Genomic DNA, 12,897 nt, shown 5'->3' on the forward strand with positions numbered 1-12,897 from the left:
ATTAGCTTTATTACTCCTCGCGGTATAAATTTCACTGCCAGACGGTTTAGAAGCTTCTATTATTGCGTGGATGCAATTTCGAAGTTGTCAGGTAGGAAAAGTGAATCGAACGTTTTCCTCGGATCGTGCTGGGAAATCAGGTTTCGCTCACTTTCGAAACTCGTTCGCTTATGTATTTCTTAATTTAATCTATTTTCTATTCTTAGATTTGCCACTGCTGAAATAACTTTTCATATGCGCTAGATTCTCATACCTTAATTATTAAATTTCTACGTTTCTTGAAAATTTTCTAATTCAAAAATTCCTGTACTTGCAACTAACAAGTACTTGGAAATTTAAGCGTGTTAAAAGTGACGGAGTATTTCCCCCTAAATTTTCCCTACAGAAATCTGCCGTACTCCAGACCACATATGTGTATACATATGTATAATCGTAGAGGTGCTTCATTCGCGAAGGGTTAATCGACATCCGTCCCATCTTGGCTGTACCTAAAGTATGTCAAACGCAGCACGTGCCGTATCGGAAGCAGTAATGTCGGGATTCGAGCCGTGAATTTGTTCCTTTCCAGAGAACCCTAGTAGTTCCACATTTTCCCCTTTGCTGAGCTCACTTTTTATTGCTTGTCACGCGGACACACCAGTCGATGGGACGTCACCGTGTACGGGCAGTTTATTATCGACGGGGAAAACGTTGTTTGCGATGTCAGTGGGCGAACGGTGCTTCAACAATTCGAACTAGGCCAGCTTAAAGAAGCTGCAACAAGATAAGCTTAAGGGAAATCCTCTCGATTGCACGTACGAACCGATTATTAATTCTTCCTGTATTCATTTTATTATTACTTATCCTTGATCTGTCTTGTTTGTTGCAGAATTGCCAGCCGAGGAGGGTAAGTCTTTCTACTTGAAAAGGTTTCTTTCCGTTCCATCACGAGCGACACGGTAAGCTCTTCCCGTGAAAAAACTGACATCGATTTTTTATATACAAGGTGTACTGAGATTTTATCTCATGCCTCTCATAAATTATTAAATACATTCGAACATTTGGGTGTTAATCCACTTAGGCGACAGTTTCATCCTTTGTCGTATTTAAATTTTCAAGGATAACATGAATTTTTAATGTGAACTTGAGGATAGTGTTACCTTGTATACCTATGATTGCTCATATTTCTTGAATAAAGAAATCAATGTTAACGCGACTGCACATTGAAAACATCAGACCACGGTGGCATAGATACATCAACTATGGATGAACGTCTAATGCTAGATCTCTAGCAGTCATAGGTTCTCCCAGAGGTTTCGGATCATGCAAAACCGAGGCTTCTTTTACCATGTATTGTTTACAGCTTCACGTGTAATCTGTTGTACCCTTTGCTCCCTTAAAAATAGATGCACTTGTACGTAGTCCTGGTTTTTAAGACGCCTGATTCGTGTTTAAACGTGGTGGATGTTTATAAGGAAAAATGTTAATCCGTTTAGCTGCTTACTGGCGGATTAGGAAGGCTGTGCTTAAGGCACCACTCTGGAAATGTTACTGCTGTATGCACTGACAGTATAGAAAATGCATCTTCTTTATGCAAATTTATATATCTCTAGGTTTTTAAATTTGTTAATAAAAATTTTTTTATTTATTTTTTGTATTCCTTAATTTTCATTTTACAAGATTTATAAATTTTTAAGCTTCTAAACAATTCCAGATGTTTTCAAATTTCTAAATTATCAGATTAGCAAATTACCTAGTGAAGTTTCTAAACTTGAAAGCATTTCTATACTTTCCAATTAGCGACTGACCGAATTACGGTAATTACTATAAATTGGTGACCCAATTTCCTCGTCATCACTATCCCTGCTATCTCTCGTTAGGCATACTTGATCGATTTGAAGAAAATCGGAGGATCTTCGCTATCGATGCGTCCAATTCGACTTCAAAGGCCATCGATCGGTGAAATGGGTAGCGCGAAAGCGTGTGTGAAAATTCGATTTCTGAACACACGCGTACGTCGAGCACTTAGTTGAGAACGTGTAACGTAATGTTGCCGGAGATAGGAATAGTCACTTGCAGATGCTGCCGGATGATAGAAGGCGTCGCTATCAAAGCGGACCAGCCTCCTCAGTTGCTGTAACACTCGATGCACATTACCGTTTCACGTGCACACGCTTGTACAGTGTATATGGCTGTGTATTTACAGAAGAGATAGAGCCGTTAGGAAACGTGTCAACCAGATCTGCTGTCGTGGTCTGATCGCACCGTTCACTGTGTCACTCGGTTCACCAGTAATTGCATCGACATTATGCTATAAGGGCCACTTTTGCTTTGACCTTCGGTGCAAGATTCACCCGTTTTTCGCGGTGCTCCACCATTCACTGTCCAAGTCAGGGACACCACGTTTAACTCTTTGACTGCCACACCGCCCATGTGTGGATAATTTTCAAGTTTTCATAGGAATCTGTCCACTTGAATTTGTCCACTTACCTACTTGGAAATACTGGTTACTTGGAATTATGTATTACAAAATATTGGGAAAATACGAGGTAAGATTATATTACCTAATCAGATTTCAACCGCTTCGGTGTAACAGTCAACGTGTTAATTTGTGGTTTGGTTAGGATATGTTGTACGTGAGGAGTTAATGAATATGATTGAACCTGCGTCGACGTGATCTCTGAAGGAATCTTCAAGGTGACAATACAGTGCTACAATTTTTAGCTTCTTTTTTCGCGTTGAAAGGGTAGTTGTGAACAGTTGTTACTCTAGGCTTAGGTTTAATCTGGTTTTTTCCACCAACTTTCAAGCTTTCCAGATTATTAGATCTAACCTAAATCCAAACATACAAATTAGCTATCTATTCATGATGTGGCCAGTTATGAAATCGTCATTCGAAGAAAGAATTATCTTTTTTCTGAAGAAGGGTCCGTTCAGGGAAATAGGAATCGCAGTGCTCAGTGTAATTACACTTGCAATTGGAGAGAGTGGCACGCGATTCGTAATCACGCAAATGGTACTTCTGTTGAATATTCAATCACGGAGCCAAATGGAAATCGTAAGCTTTTTTCCCCTGTAACGAAGAACAGTTAGCCACAGCTGATGAAATTTTTTCAACTAATTATGTTCTATAATTGATCTGCGTTCATTTTAATGCAGCATATTTTGAATATCCTCGTTGAAGTCTGAGAGCAACATCGAGGTGCTCGATGAAGTTGGGTCTGAAATTGTAACTTGTTAATTGCTTCTGGTAACGAGCTTCGCTGAAACCTTAAGGACGTATCAACGACTTTGATGAAATTCTGATTAGAAATTTTGATACCTCGCTTAAATTGCAAGTCGTGGTATTTGCAGAATTGTCATACAAGTTCTTTGCTGCTCTTGCGAACGCTTCTGCAGGGTTTCGAATTTAGAACTGTTCATTCGTTTAAGTATCACTTAACCGACTGGAAGTGTTTTACAAAAACTTGACGGGATATTGGAGTACATGCATTTTCAAATACTTAGCAAATAGACTTCAGAGCAGACTACCAGTCTGAATTAACTCAGTTTAGTATTCATCCCCCTTTGATCCAACGTTTTCTGTATAATATTAATAAATGCAAATTGCATCTTTCAACGTATTTACAATATCAATTTCTATTATAATACTTTGTACTGAAAGTTTTGCAATGAACTTCTAGACATAGGTGCATTATCTCCCATTATTCCCATCGTTATATTTAACCGCAGAATATTGAAATTCCTCCCCGAGCACCTTTCAACCTGAAGTCCTAAAACGGTAGCAGGCACATTGATTTTCATCTCACGCAATCTACTTCCGTCACTGCCACTTTTGAGTCGCGAGATGCACCGTTGACGTAGACACGGCCAATCAAGGTCGCATTAATGAGATTTCTTTCATAATTTAATGTCCGAGTGGAACTGGTGAAACCGGTAGGTCCTCGAAGTTACTCGTTCCACGACTAACAATGTCCATATTGCGTATGCAAACGGGAGGATAAAATTGATGTTTGCGTAACAGTCGTTGAAAAGGACGATGATGACATATTGACATCGCGCGATTACGTTCCGTTGCAATTAGCTAAATTAGATCGAGTATCTTCTCATCTTATTCATTCTTTGACACTGATTCGATTTTTTTTTGACTCGGTTTTGATTCGAGTCAGACCCATTCTTGGAAATCTGGAATATCTGGATTTTCAGTTTTCTAAATTCTTAGCTTCTCAAAAGTAAATCTTGAAATTCTCAAATAGATAGATTTTTAATTTACTAAATTTCCATTTTTTCCAATTCTCAATTTCCCCAATTCCAATTTCTCTAATTTCTACTTCCCCCAATTCCAATTTCTCCAATTTCCACTTTTCCCAATTCCAATTTTTCCAATTTCCACTTTTTCCCAATTCCAATTTCTCCAATTTCCACTTTTCCCAATTCCACTTTCCCCAATTTCCACTTTTCCCAATTCTCAATTTCCCCAATTCCAATTTCTCCAATTTCCACTTTTCCTAATTTTTAATTTCTCCAATTCCAATTTCTCTAATTTCTACTTTTCCCCAATTCCAATTTCTCCAATTTCCACTTTTCCCAATTCTCAATTTCCCCAATTCCAATTTCTCCAATTTCCACTTTCCCCAATTCCAGTTCCCCCAATTCTCAATTTCCCCAATTCCAATTTCTCCAATTTCCACTTTCCCCAATTCCAGTTCCCCCAATTCCCAATTCCCCCAATATCCACTTTCCCCAATTTCCAATTTCCCTAATTCCTAATTCTCCCAATTTCCACTTTCCCTAATTCCCAATTTCAACAATCCCAAATTCTCAAAATCCCCAAATACCTATATTCCCAATTTCCTAAATTTCCACCTCCTTAAAATCTTCACACACATCACATTTTCCAAGCACCCCAATTTCAACAATTCCAAATTCTCAAAATTCCCAAATACCTAAATATCCAAGTTCCCCAATTTCAACAATCCCAAATTGCCAAATTTCAAGAACTAAAAAAATTCCTCAAGTAAATTAAAAATATATCGCTTGCACATTTATAAAAAAAAAGTCGTTAAATTATTTTAAGTGCAACTGCTCTTCGCGCATCACGGTAGAACGACGTTTAACCGGAAATTTATAGTGCACGGAACGAGGGCTAAAATCCTGCGGACAGAGAAGGTGGTGAAAAGCGATCACGAGGATGACCGAGGTAGAAACGTGTTCCTGTAATTGGCTAGCAATCGGATTTTCACTGGTCTCTGGTCGTCGCCGTAGATTACAATTAATGAAATCGTCAACCGTAGAGCACGTTGGAGCGATGTGACGTCAATCGCATACTGGCAAAAGGCACTTGCCATCAAGGACGTCAATGTCTGCCCCGGATTACTATCAACTTTACTGTTCTTCGTTTTTTTTATCTTATGCGTATGATAATCGATCAAGGAAGTTCCAAGTCGTACATACCTGAATTGCAAAGTTAACAGGTTGTAACTTTTTTTTAATCTTCGAGGCTGTTACCTTTGCTCTAATCAAGGTTCGATGTTACTGGCTCGATTGTATGACTGATTTTTTAATCACATTTTTAGAGGTCTTAGTTTTGGTATTATTTTAATTTATTTGTTTTATTATTTTTGATTTTATTGGTTTTGGTTATTAGTAGGGGATTGATGTTGGTTTTGTTAAATTTTTTATTATTTGAAATTTATTAGTAAAATGATTAGATTTTATATTTTTTCGGGTGTATTTTATTTTGTCGTTTTAGTTTAATAAAATAGGAATTGGGGTGATAATATTTTGTCGTTAAAAATTATTTAGAAAAATGATTCAATTTTATATTTTTTTTTGGTGATTTTTGTCGTATCGTTTCGAATTAATAAAATAGTAATCGGAGTTGAGAATATTTCTTTTAATTTTTGTCGTTGGAAATTAATTACTAAAATGATTAGATTTTATATTTTTCTTAGGGGACATTTTCGCTTCTAATTTAATAAAGTAATTATTGGGTTTGGAAATATTTCGTTGAATCTTCGTTCACTTGTTTTAGAAAATGGTTACACATTTCTTAGCTTCGATATTATTCCACATCAATTTTTGTCACGTTTCCAATCTGAAATTGAAAGAGAAAGTATCGTGTGCTGACGAGAACATTAAGTCCTGCGTGATTCGAATTGTAACAATACAGTTTTCTTCAAAAGATCTTCAAAAGATTTAAGAAGTTTTTGTATTCTTCTATCTTTGTTTATGCAATAAACTTTTTGAATAAAAAAACTTATATTCATGATATCAATAATTTTGTTGATAAATGCACCTCTATTATATAAGTTTGCAAAAAATAATATTTCTGTATAAATACTTTAACTTATCTTCTTTCATTTATTTTCATAATTTTGCAGTTTACAGCTTGCGTTATTGATTCAAAGCTTTTGACAGAGAAACCAGAATTCATTTCAATTTTCATTAATTATGTTCCTTTGTTCGTATCAGCCGTCATTCCTATTTATACGAATGTAGACAAAGAATTGATACGTGCATACCGATACAATTTTAATACAAAGAAGTTAAAATTCTTTTTTTCCTGTAAACATTGCGTTTTTCAAGTAAATCTTAAAATTAAATCTTTCTGAGAACAGCTATTTTGTTTTGTAAAAATCGATAAAACTAATGTGATTCCCAATCATAAATTCCACTTCAAATATATCACAGATTGTTATTCTTCTGTGATTATCGTACAATATTACTGTTAAAACAATTTCAAAATTTGAAGCAAAAATTTTAATAACAATGTTCATTCTTTTAATTAAAATTTCTTTTTGAGATTTATTCGAAGCTCTTGTCAGAACTGATAATCCAGGAATCTGTGATTCTTGTTTGTTAAGAAGATCGTTGATAAAAAAATTGTGAGTAAAAAAATACCCGTTCCATTATTTGTTGTTTTTGCATATATTATGATCGATGCCACACTTTCACGGGAATATTGTGTCGAAATAAAAAGCAGAATTTTAATACAAACATTCTTGTTATTCAAACTGTTAAATGAGATGATAATATATTTACTCAAAGAATTATTACCGTTTAATTATATAATTCCACTTCAATTAGTAGGAAACTCATTGTATTATCTTACGTTACGTATAAGATGTATTCACTATTTATCGTGGCTATCGAGATAGAAGATTTTTCCTGATTGGAAAATTACTCAATTAACGACGTAAAACGAGTGTGTACAATCTAACTTATCTTGTTTTTTGATTTCAGGAAAATCTATATGGCAACTCGTGTTGGAGCAATTCGATGACCTTTTAGTTAAGATTCTTCTGTTAGCTGCTATTATTTCTTTTGTACGTATTTATTATTATTATACATATTTATATTTATTAGATACTTTGAAACTTCAAAAATTCATAAAGCATTTGCAACTCTTATCAAATACCATTGCAACCAAGCCTAACTTATCCTTAACCAAGAACAGTCTACATTGCTCCCATTAAGCATGAGACTATAATATAGAGGGAGTCTCACAACTAGTGTCCCTGCACTAGGGGGTAGCTGACGTTTGGTTATTTGGGAGTTGAAGAATTTAGGGGTTGTGAATTTGAGAATTGGGGAAACTGGAAATTGGGGGAATTAGGAATTGGGGAAATTGGGAATTGGGGGAATTAGAATTGGGGGAATTAGAATTGGGAGAATTAGGAATTGGGAAAAGTGGAAATTGGGGAAATTAGGAATTGGAAAAAGTGGAAATTGGGGAAACTGGGAATTGGGGGAATTAGGAATTGGGAAAAGTGGAAATTGGGGAAAGTGGGAATTGGGGAAATTAGGAATTGGGAAAAGTGGAAATTGGGGAAACTGGGAATTGGGGGAATTAGGAATTGGGAAAAGTGGAAATTGGGGAAACTGGGAATTGAGGGAATTAGAATTGAGAGAATTAGGAATTGGGGAAAGTGGAAATTGGGGAAATTGGGAATTGGGGGAATTAGAATTGAGAGAATTAGGAATTGGGAAAAGTGGAAATTGGGGAAACTGGGAATTGAGGGAATTGGGAATTGGGGAAATTGGGAACTGGGAAAATTGCGAATTAGGGAAAGTGGAAATTGAGGAAATTGGGAAAAGTGGAAATTGGGGAAATTAGAATTGTCGAAAGTGGCAATTTGGTTCTTCGCAAGAGCGACAGCTTCAAACCCCATTTTTGCAAAGGAAAATCTTATTCAGAATCACGTCTACCCCATTTCAGGGACACTACTTATAAGACTCCCTGTATTACACTTACGTAGTATGCTATAGTAATATACATAAAATCAATTTACCCTGATGGTAGGAACGTATTCGGGGAAACGTTGAACCGTTCACACGCGTTCATTGGCAACGAATGATCCAGATGTAACGCGATGAACCGTTGCTTTTATTTTTAGATGTGACGTTCAAACACGGTAATTAATAAAATCGAGGCAGTGCATTATTCTTTCGCGAACCGTTAAGTAATTATTAGTTGCTCGAAGTCGTGCTACGTTTTACGTGGAGGAGGGTTAGGGGGGAGTGGTGGTTCAAGGCTCATTCATTATAAATACATCTGGTTGCAAAGGTGAGAAAATAGCGTATCGATTATCTTGTTCTGTGACACGAGAGTCTCGTTACCTTTACGCACGTGTAGTAATTTCATGACGGGTTCACGGTGAAAATTATGCGCTCTACGATCGTAGATAACAATATAATTTCCAGTGAAATTGACGTAATTCGGTTCGCTGGAAAATATGTATATTTAGTATTCAAATTGTGTCATTTCCTTAAAGATTCTGGAATGTTGTGAAACATATTTTTTAATCGAGTAAGAATGTATCGCGAGATTTTCCTCCTTTGGTTATTTCATTAAATTATTGAAGTATATGGAAGCAGATATTTAATACTCGACATACTTGTTGTGTAATGTATTAATCGGAATAAGAGTAAAGTGGAATAAAATATTCGACAATCGATTTATTGTATAACGTATTAATTAAAAACAATATGCGAAATATTAAAACTTTAATACTAGAGATACCAATATGTTCAGATAAGAGATTGCATGATATATTAAAATTAATACCACTTTATCACGATTTTACGAAGTAAATATCGCTTGAATAAACAAACGAGATAAATGTCGTCAACCTGTTTTTGAATCAATGTTTTCGTTTTTTAATAATCCTGCCATTGATTGCACCTCTTATTCCTTCTACCTGTATACACATTCTGATACTCACAATTTTTAATCCTACTTAGACCATCCTACCTCTATCATTTTATAAGCATATTTTTAACAAATAACATTTGCTCGTAGCAAATTAATCAGAGTTCGTCTTTCCTATTCCACAGGTATTAGCTTTATTTGAAGAGCACGAGGATGCATTCACGGCGTTCGTCGAGCCCTTTGTTATTTTGCTCATTCTTATCGCCAACGCCGTGGTCGGTGTCTGGCAGGAACGTAATGCCGAGTCCGCGATAGAAGCGTTGAAAGAGTACGAGCCCGAAATGGGTAAAGTTTTACGAACAGACAAGGCCGGTGTCCAACGAATTCGAGCCAAGGAGATCGTGCCCGGGGACATCGTTGAGGTGTCCGTCGGTGACAAGATCCCGGCTGATATTCGTCTCACCAAGATCTACTCGACCACCCTCAGGATCGATCAGTCTATCCTGACCGGTGAATCAGTCTCGGTAATCAAGCATACCGATCCTGTTCCTGATCCACGTGCCGTTAACCAGGTTGGTATCCTTCAAAATATTATAAATCCTTATAATTAGTTCCTGAACCTCCATAGACCTAAATTTTCAAAGTAATCATATCCTTCGTTGGTACCCTTCAAAATATTATAAATCCTTGTAATTAGTTCCTGAACCTCCAAAGACCTAAGTTTTCAAAGTAACCATAATTTGAAAACCACTGAGTTAGCAAATACTAGTCTACAATACATTCCTAATAAAATAAGAAAGTTATTAATACAAGTTTTCATGTTTCTACAGGACAAGAAAAACATTCTGTTTTCTGGTACGAACGTAGCCGCGGGTAAGGCCCGAGGTGTGGTAATTGGAACTGGCTTGAACACTGCTATCGGTAAAATCCGTACCGAGATGTCCGAGACCGAGGAGATCAAGACGCCTTTGCAACAGAAGTTGGATGAATTCGGCGAGCAATTGTCGAAGGTCATTTCCGTTATTTGCGTGGCTGTATGGGCTATCAACATTGGACACTTCAACGACCCTGCCCATGGTGGATCTTGGATCAAGGGAGCTATCTACTATTTCAAGATTGCCGTCGCTCTTGCCGTAGCCGCTATTCCCGAAGGTTTACCAGCTGTGATCACTACTTGCTTGGCTTTGGGAACGCGTCGTATGGCTAAGAAAAACGCTATCGTCAGATCGTTACCTTCTGTCGAGACCCTAGGTTGTACTTCTGTCATCTGTTCGGACAAGACTGGTACTTTGACCACCAACCAGATGTCCGTTAGTCGGTTAGTTGTATTAAGATATATTTACTGTTAGAAGTCATTTGTTATATTGGTCATTACATAAAAAGAGCACTCAAGTTTCAAATTTGACGTCTTTGTGACGTAATGTTCAAATGAATAAAATTGTATTACCGTATTGCAGAATGTTCATCTTCGACAAAGTCGAAGGCAACGACAGCAGCTTCCACGAGTTCGAGATCACCGGATCAACCTATGAGCCCATCGGTGACTTGTTCTTGAGGGGACAGAAGATCAGAGGCCAGGACTACGAGACTCTTCACGAAATCAGTACAATCTGTATCATGTGCAACGATTCTGCCATTGACTTCAACGAATTCAAACAAGCATTTGAGAAGGTCGGCGAGGCAACGGAGACAGCTCTTATCGTTCTTGCGGAGAAAATCAATCCCTATGGTGTGTCCAAGAGCGGACTGGACAGGCGTAACGCTGCCATCGCTGTCAGACAGGACATGGAGACAAAATGGAAGAAAGAATTCACTCTGGAGTTCTCCCGTGATCGTAAATCCATGTCTTCTTACTGTACTCCTTTGAGACCATCGAAATTGGGCAATGGACCGAAGCTATTCGTCAAAGGTGCCCCAGAAGGTGTCCTGGACAGGTGCACGCATGCCCGTGTCGGTTCTACCAAGGTTCCTCTTACTTCGACCCTGAAGAATCGTATCTTGGATCTGACTCGCCAGTACGGTACTGGTAGGGACACTCTTCGTTGCCTCGCTCTTGCCACCGCTGATCATCCGATGAAGCCCGACGACATGGACCTTGGTGACTCCACCAAATTCTACACATATGAGAAGGATCTCACATTTATTGGTGTCGTTGGTATGCTTGACCCGCCTCGTAAGGAGGTATTCGACTCGATTGCAAGGTGTCGTGCTGCTGGTATTCGAGTAATTGTCATTACTGGAGACAACAAGGCCACCGCTGAAGCTATCTGCAGACGTATCGGCGTATTCGGTGAGGATGAAGACACCACTGGAAAGTCATACTCTGGTCGTGAATTCGACGACCTTGCTCCGATGGAACAGAAGGCAGCTTGCGCTAGGGCACGTCTGTTCTCTCGTGTAGAACCTGCTCACAAATCAAAGATCGTTGAGTACTTGCAGAGCATGAACGAAATCTCCGCCATGGTAAGTTAAGATTCACAACATTTTGTTCTTGGTGATATTGTATAAATATGAGAAGTTGGTTAGTGCAAGGAATGTATAGATTTGACTGATTATAATTCAACGTTTCTGTAGCCTTGTTAGTTGTTTGATTATTTCTTTTGTATTATAGACTGGTGACGGTGTGAATGATGCACCTGCCTTGAAAAAAGCTGAAATCGGTATTGCTATGGGATCTGGAACTGCCGTAGCAAAATCCGCTTCTGAGATGGTACTGGCAGACGACAACTTCTCTTCCATCGTCGCTGCCGTTGAAGAAGGCCGTGCCATTTACAACAACATGAAACAGTTCATCCGTTACCTGATTTCTTCCAACATTGGTGAAGTCGTAAGGTTAGTATCCAGATATTAATGTTGTACCGACTGAACGATATAAAAAAATTATTCCTATCATTACAGTATATTCTTGACTGCCGCCCTTGGTCTTCCTGAAGCTCTGATCCCTGTACAACTTCTGTGGGTCAACTTGGTTACTGATGGTCTTCCCGCTACTGCTCTTGGTTTCAATCCTCCCGATTTGGACATCATGAGCAAGGTAATGTTGCTATTAGTTCATCATGTATGGAACAAAATGTTCTTAATACTTACGTGTTACTTACACTTACAGTTATTGAAATTATGAACGGAATTATAAATGTATTTACGATGTTATAGCCTCCCCGTAAAGCCGATGAATCTCTTATTTCCGGTTGGTTGTTCTTCCGCTATTTGGCTATTGGCGGATATGTAGGTGCTGCTACCGTTGGATCAGCTGCATGGTGGTTCTTGTACAGTCCGAATGGCCCACAAATGAACTACTACCAACTGGTGATTATCGTATAAGAAAATTTGAAATTTATGATTGATAAAATATATGTGAAAATAAACTTTGGAACTCGCAGACTCATCACTTGGCGTGCATGGGCGGTGGTGAAGAATTCAAGGGCATTAACTGCAAGATCTTCACGGACCCTCATCCCATGACAATGGCTCTGTCTGTACTTGTAACTATTGAAATGTTGAATGCCATGAACAGGTAACACGATACAAACGAACCATGCCTCTATACATATTTTTGCTAATGTTAATTTATTTTCTGACGTTTTGTTTCCTTTCAGTTTATCTGAAAATCAGTCTCTCATCACTATGCCGCCGTGGTCTAACATGTGGCTCATTGCCTCTATGGCTCTTTCTTTCACACTCCACTTTGTCATCCTTTACATCGACGTTCTTTCGGTATATTATTTAAAAACAATCGAACTTAATCCCAATAAATGTTATGTATT

General features: G+C 37.9%; 1 protein-coding gene across 4 annotated transcripts in view; it reads left to right on the plus strand.

The window, feature by feature from the left end:
- SERCA (ATPase sarcoplasmic/endoplasmic reticulum Ca2+ transporting SERCA) overlaps positions 1-12,897 on the plus strand; it is a 46,273-nt gene that overhangs the window by 22,327 nt on the left and 11,049 nt on the right. For all 4 annotated transcript variants that reach the window (XR_001097120.2, XM_012294261.2, XM_012294260.2 and 1 more), the window contains exons 2-11: positions 869-886; positions 7,225-7,307; positions 9,319-9,705; positions 9,964-10,451; positions 10,591-11,596; positions 11,745-11,965; positions 12,032-12,167; positions 12,287-12,439; positions 12,514-12,647; positions 12,730-12,847. Coding sequence is in view for 3 of the 4 variants with exons in the window: in XM_012294261.2 (XP_012149651.1) it covers positions 869-886; positions 7,225-7,307; positions 9,319-9,705; positions 9,964-10,451; positions 10,591-11,596; positions 11,745-11,965; positions 12,032-12,167; positions 12,287-12,439; positions 12,514-12,647; positions 12,730-12,847 (2,744 nt within the window). In the remaining variant the exon portion in view is untranslated. The remainder of the gene's footprint in view (positions 1-868; positions 887-7,224; positions 7,308-9,318; positions 9,706-9,963; positions 10,452-10,590; positions 11,597-11,744; positions 11,966-12,031; positions 12,168-12,286; positions 12,440-12,513; positions 12,648-12,729; positions 12,848-12,897) is intronic.

Source organism: Megachile rotundata, chromosome 1 (assembly GCF_050947335.1).
Source record: "Megachile rotundata isolate GNS110a chromosome 1, iyMegRotu1, whole genome shotgun sequence".
Classification (NCBI taxonomy): Eukaryota; Metazoa; Arthropoda; class Insecta; order Hymenoptera; family Megachilidae; genus Megachile; species Megachile rotundata.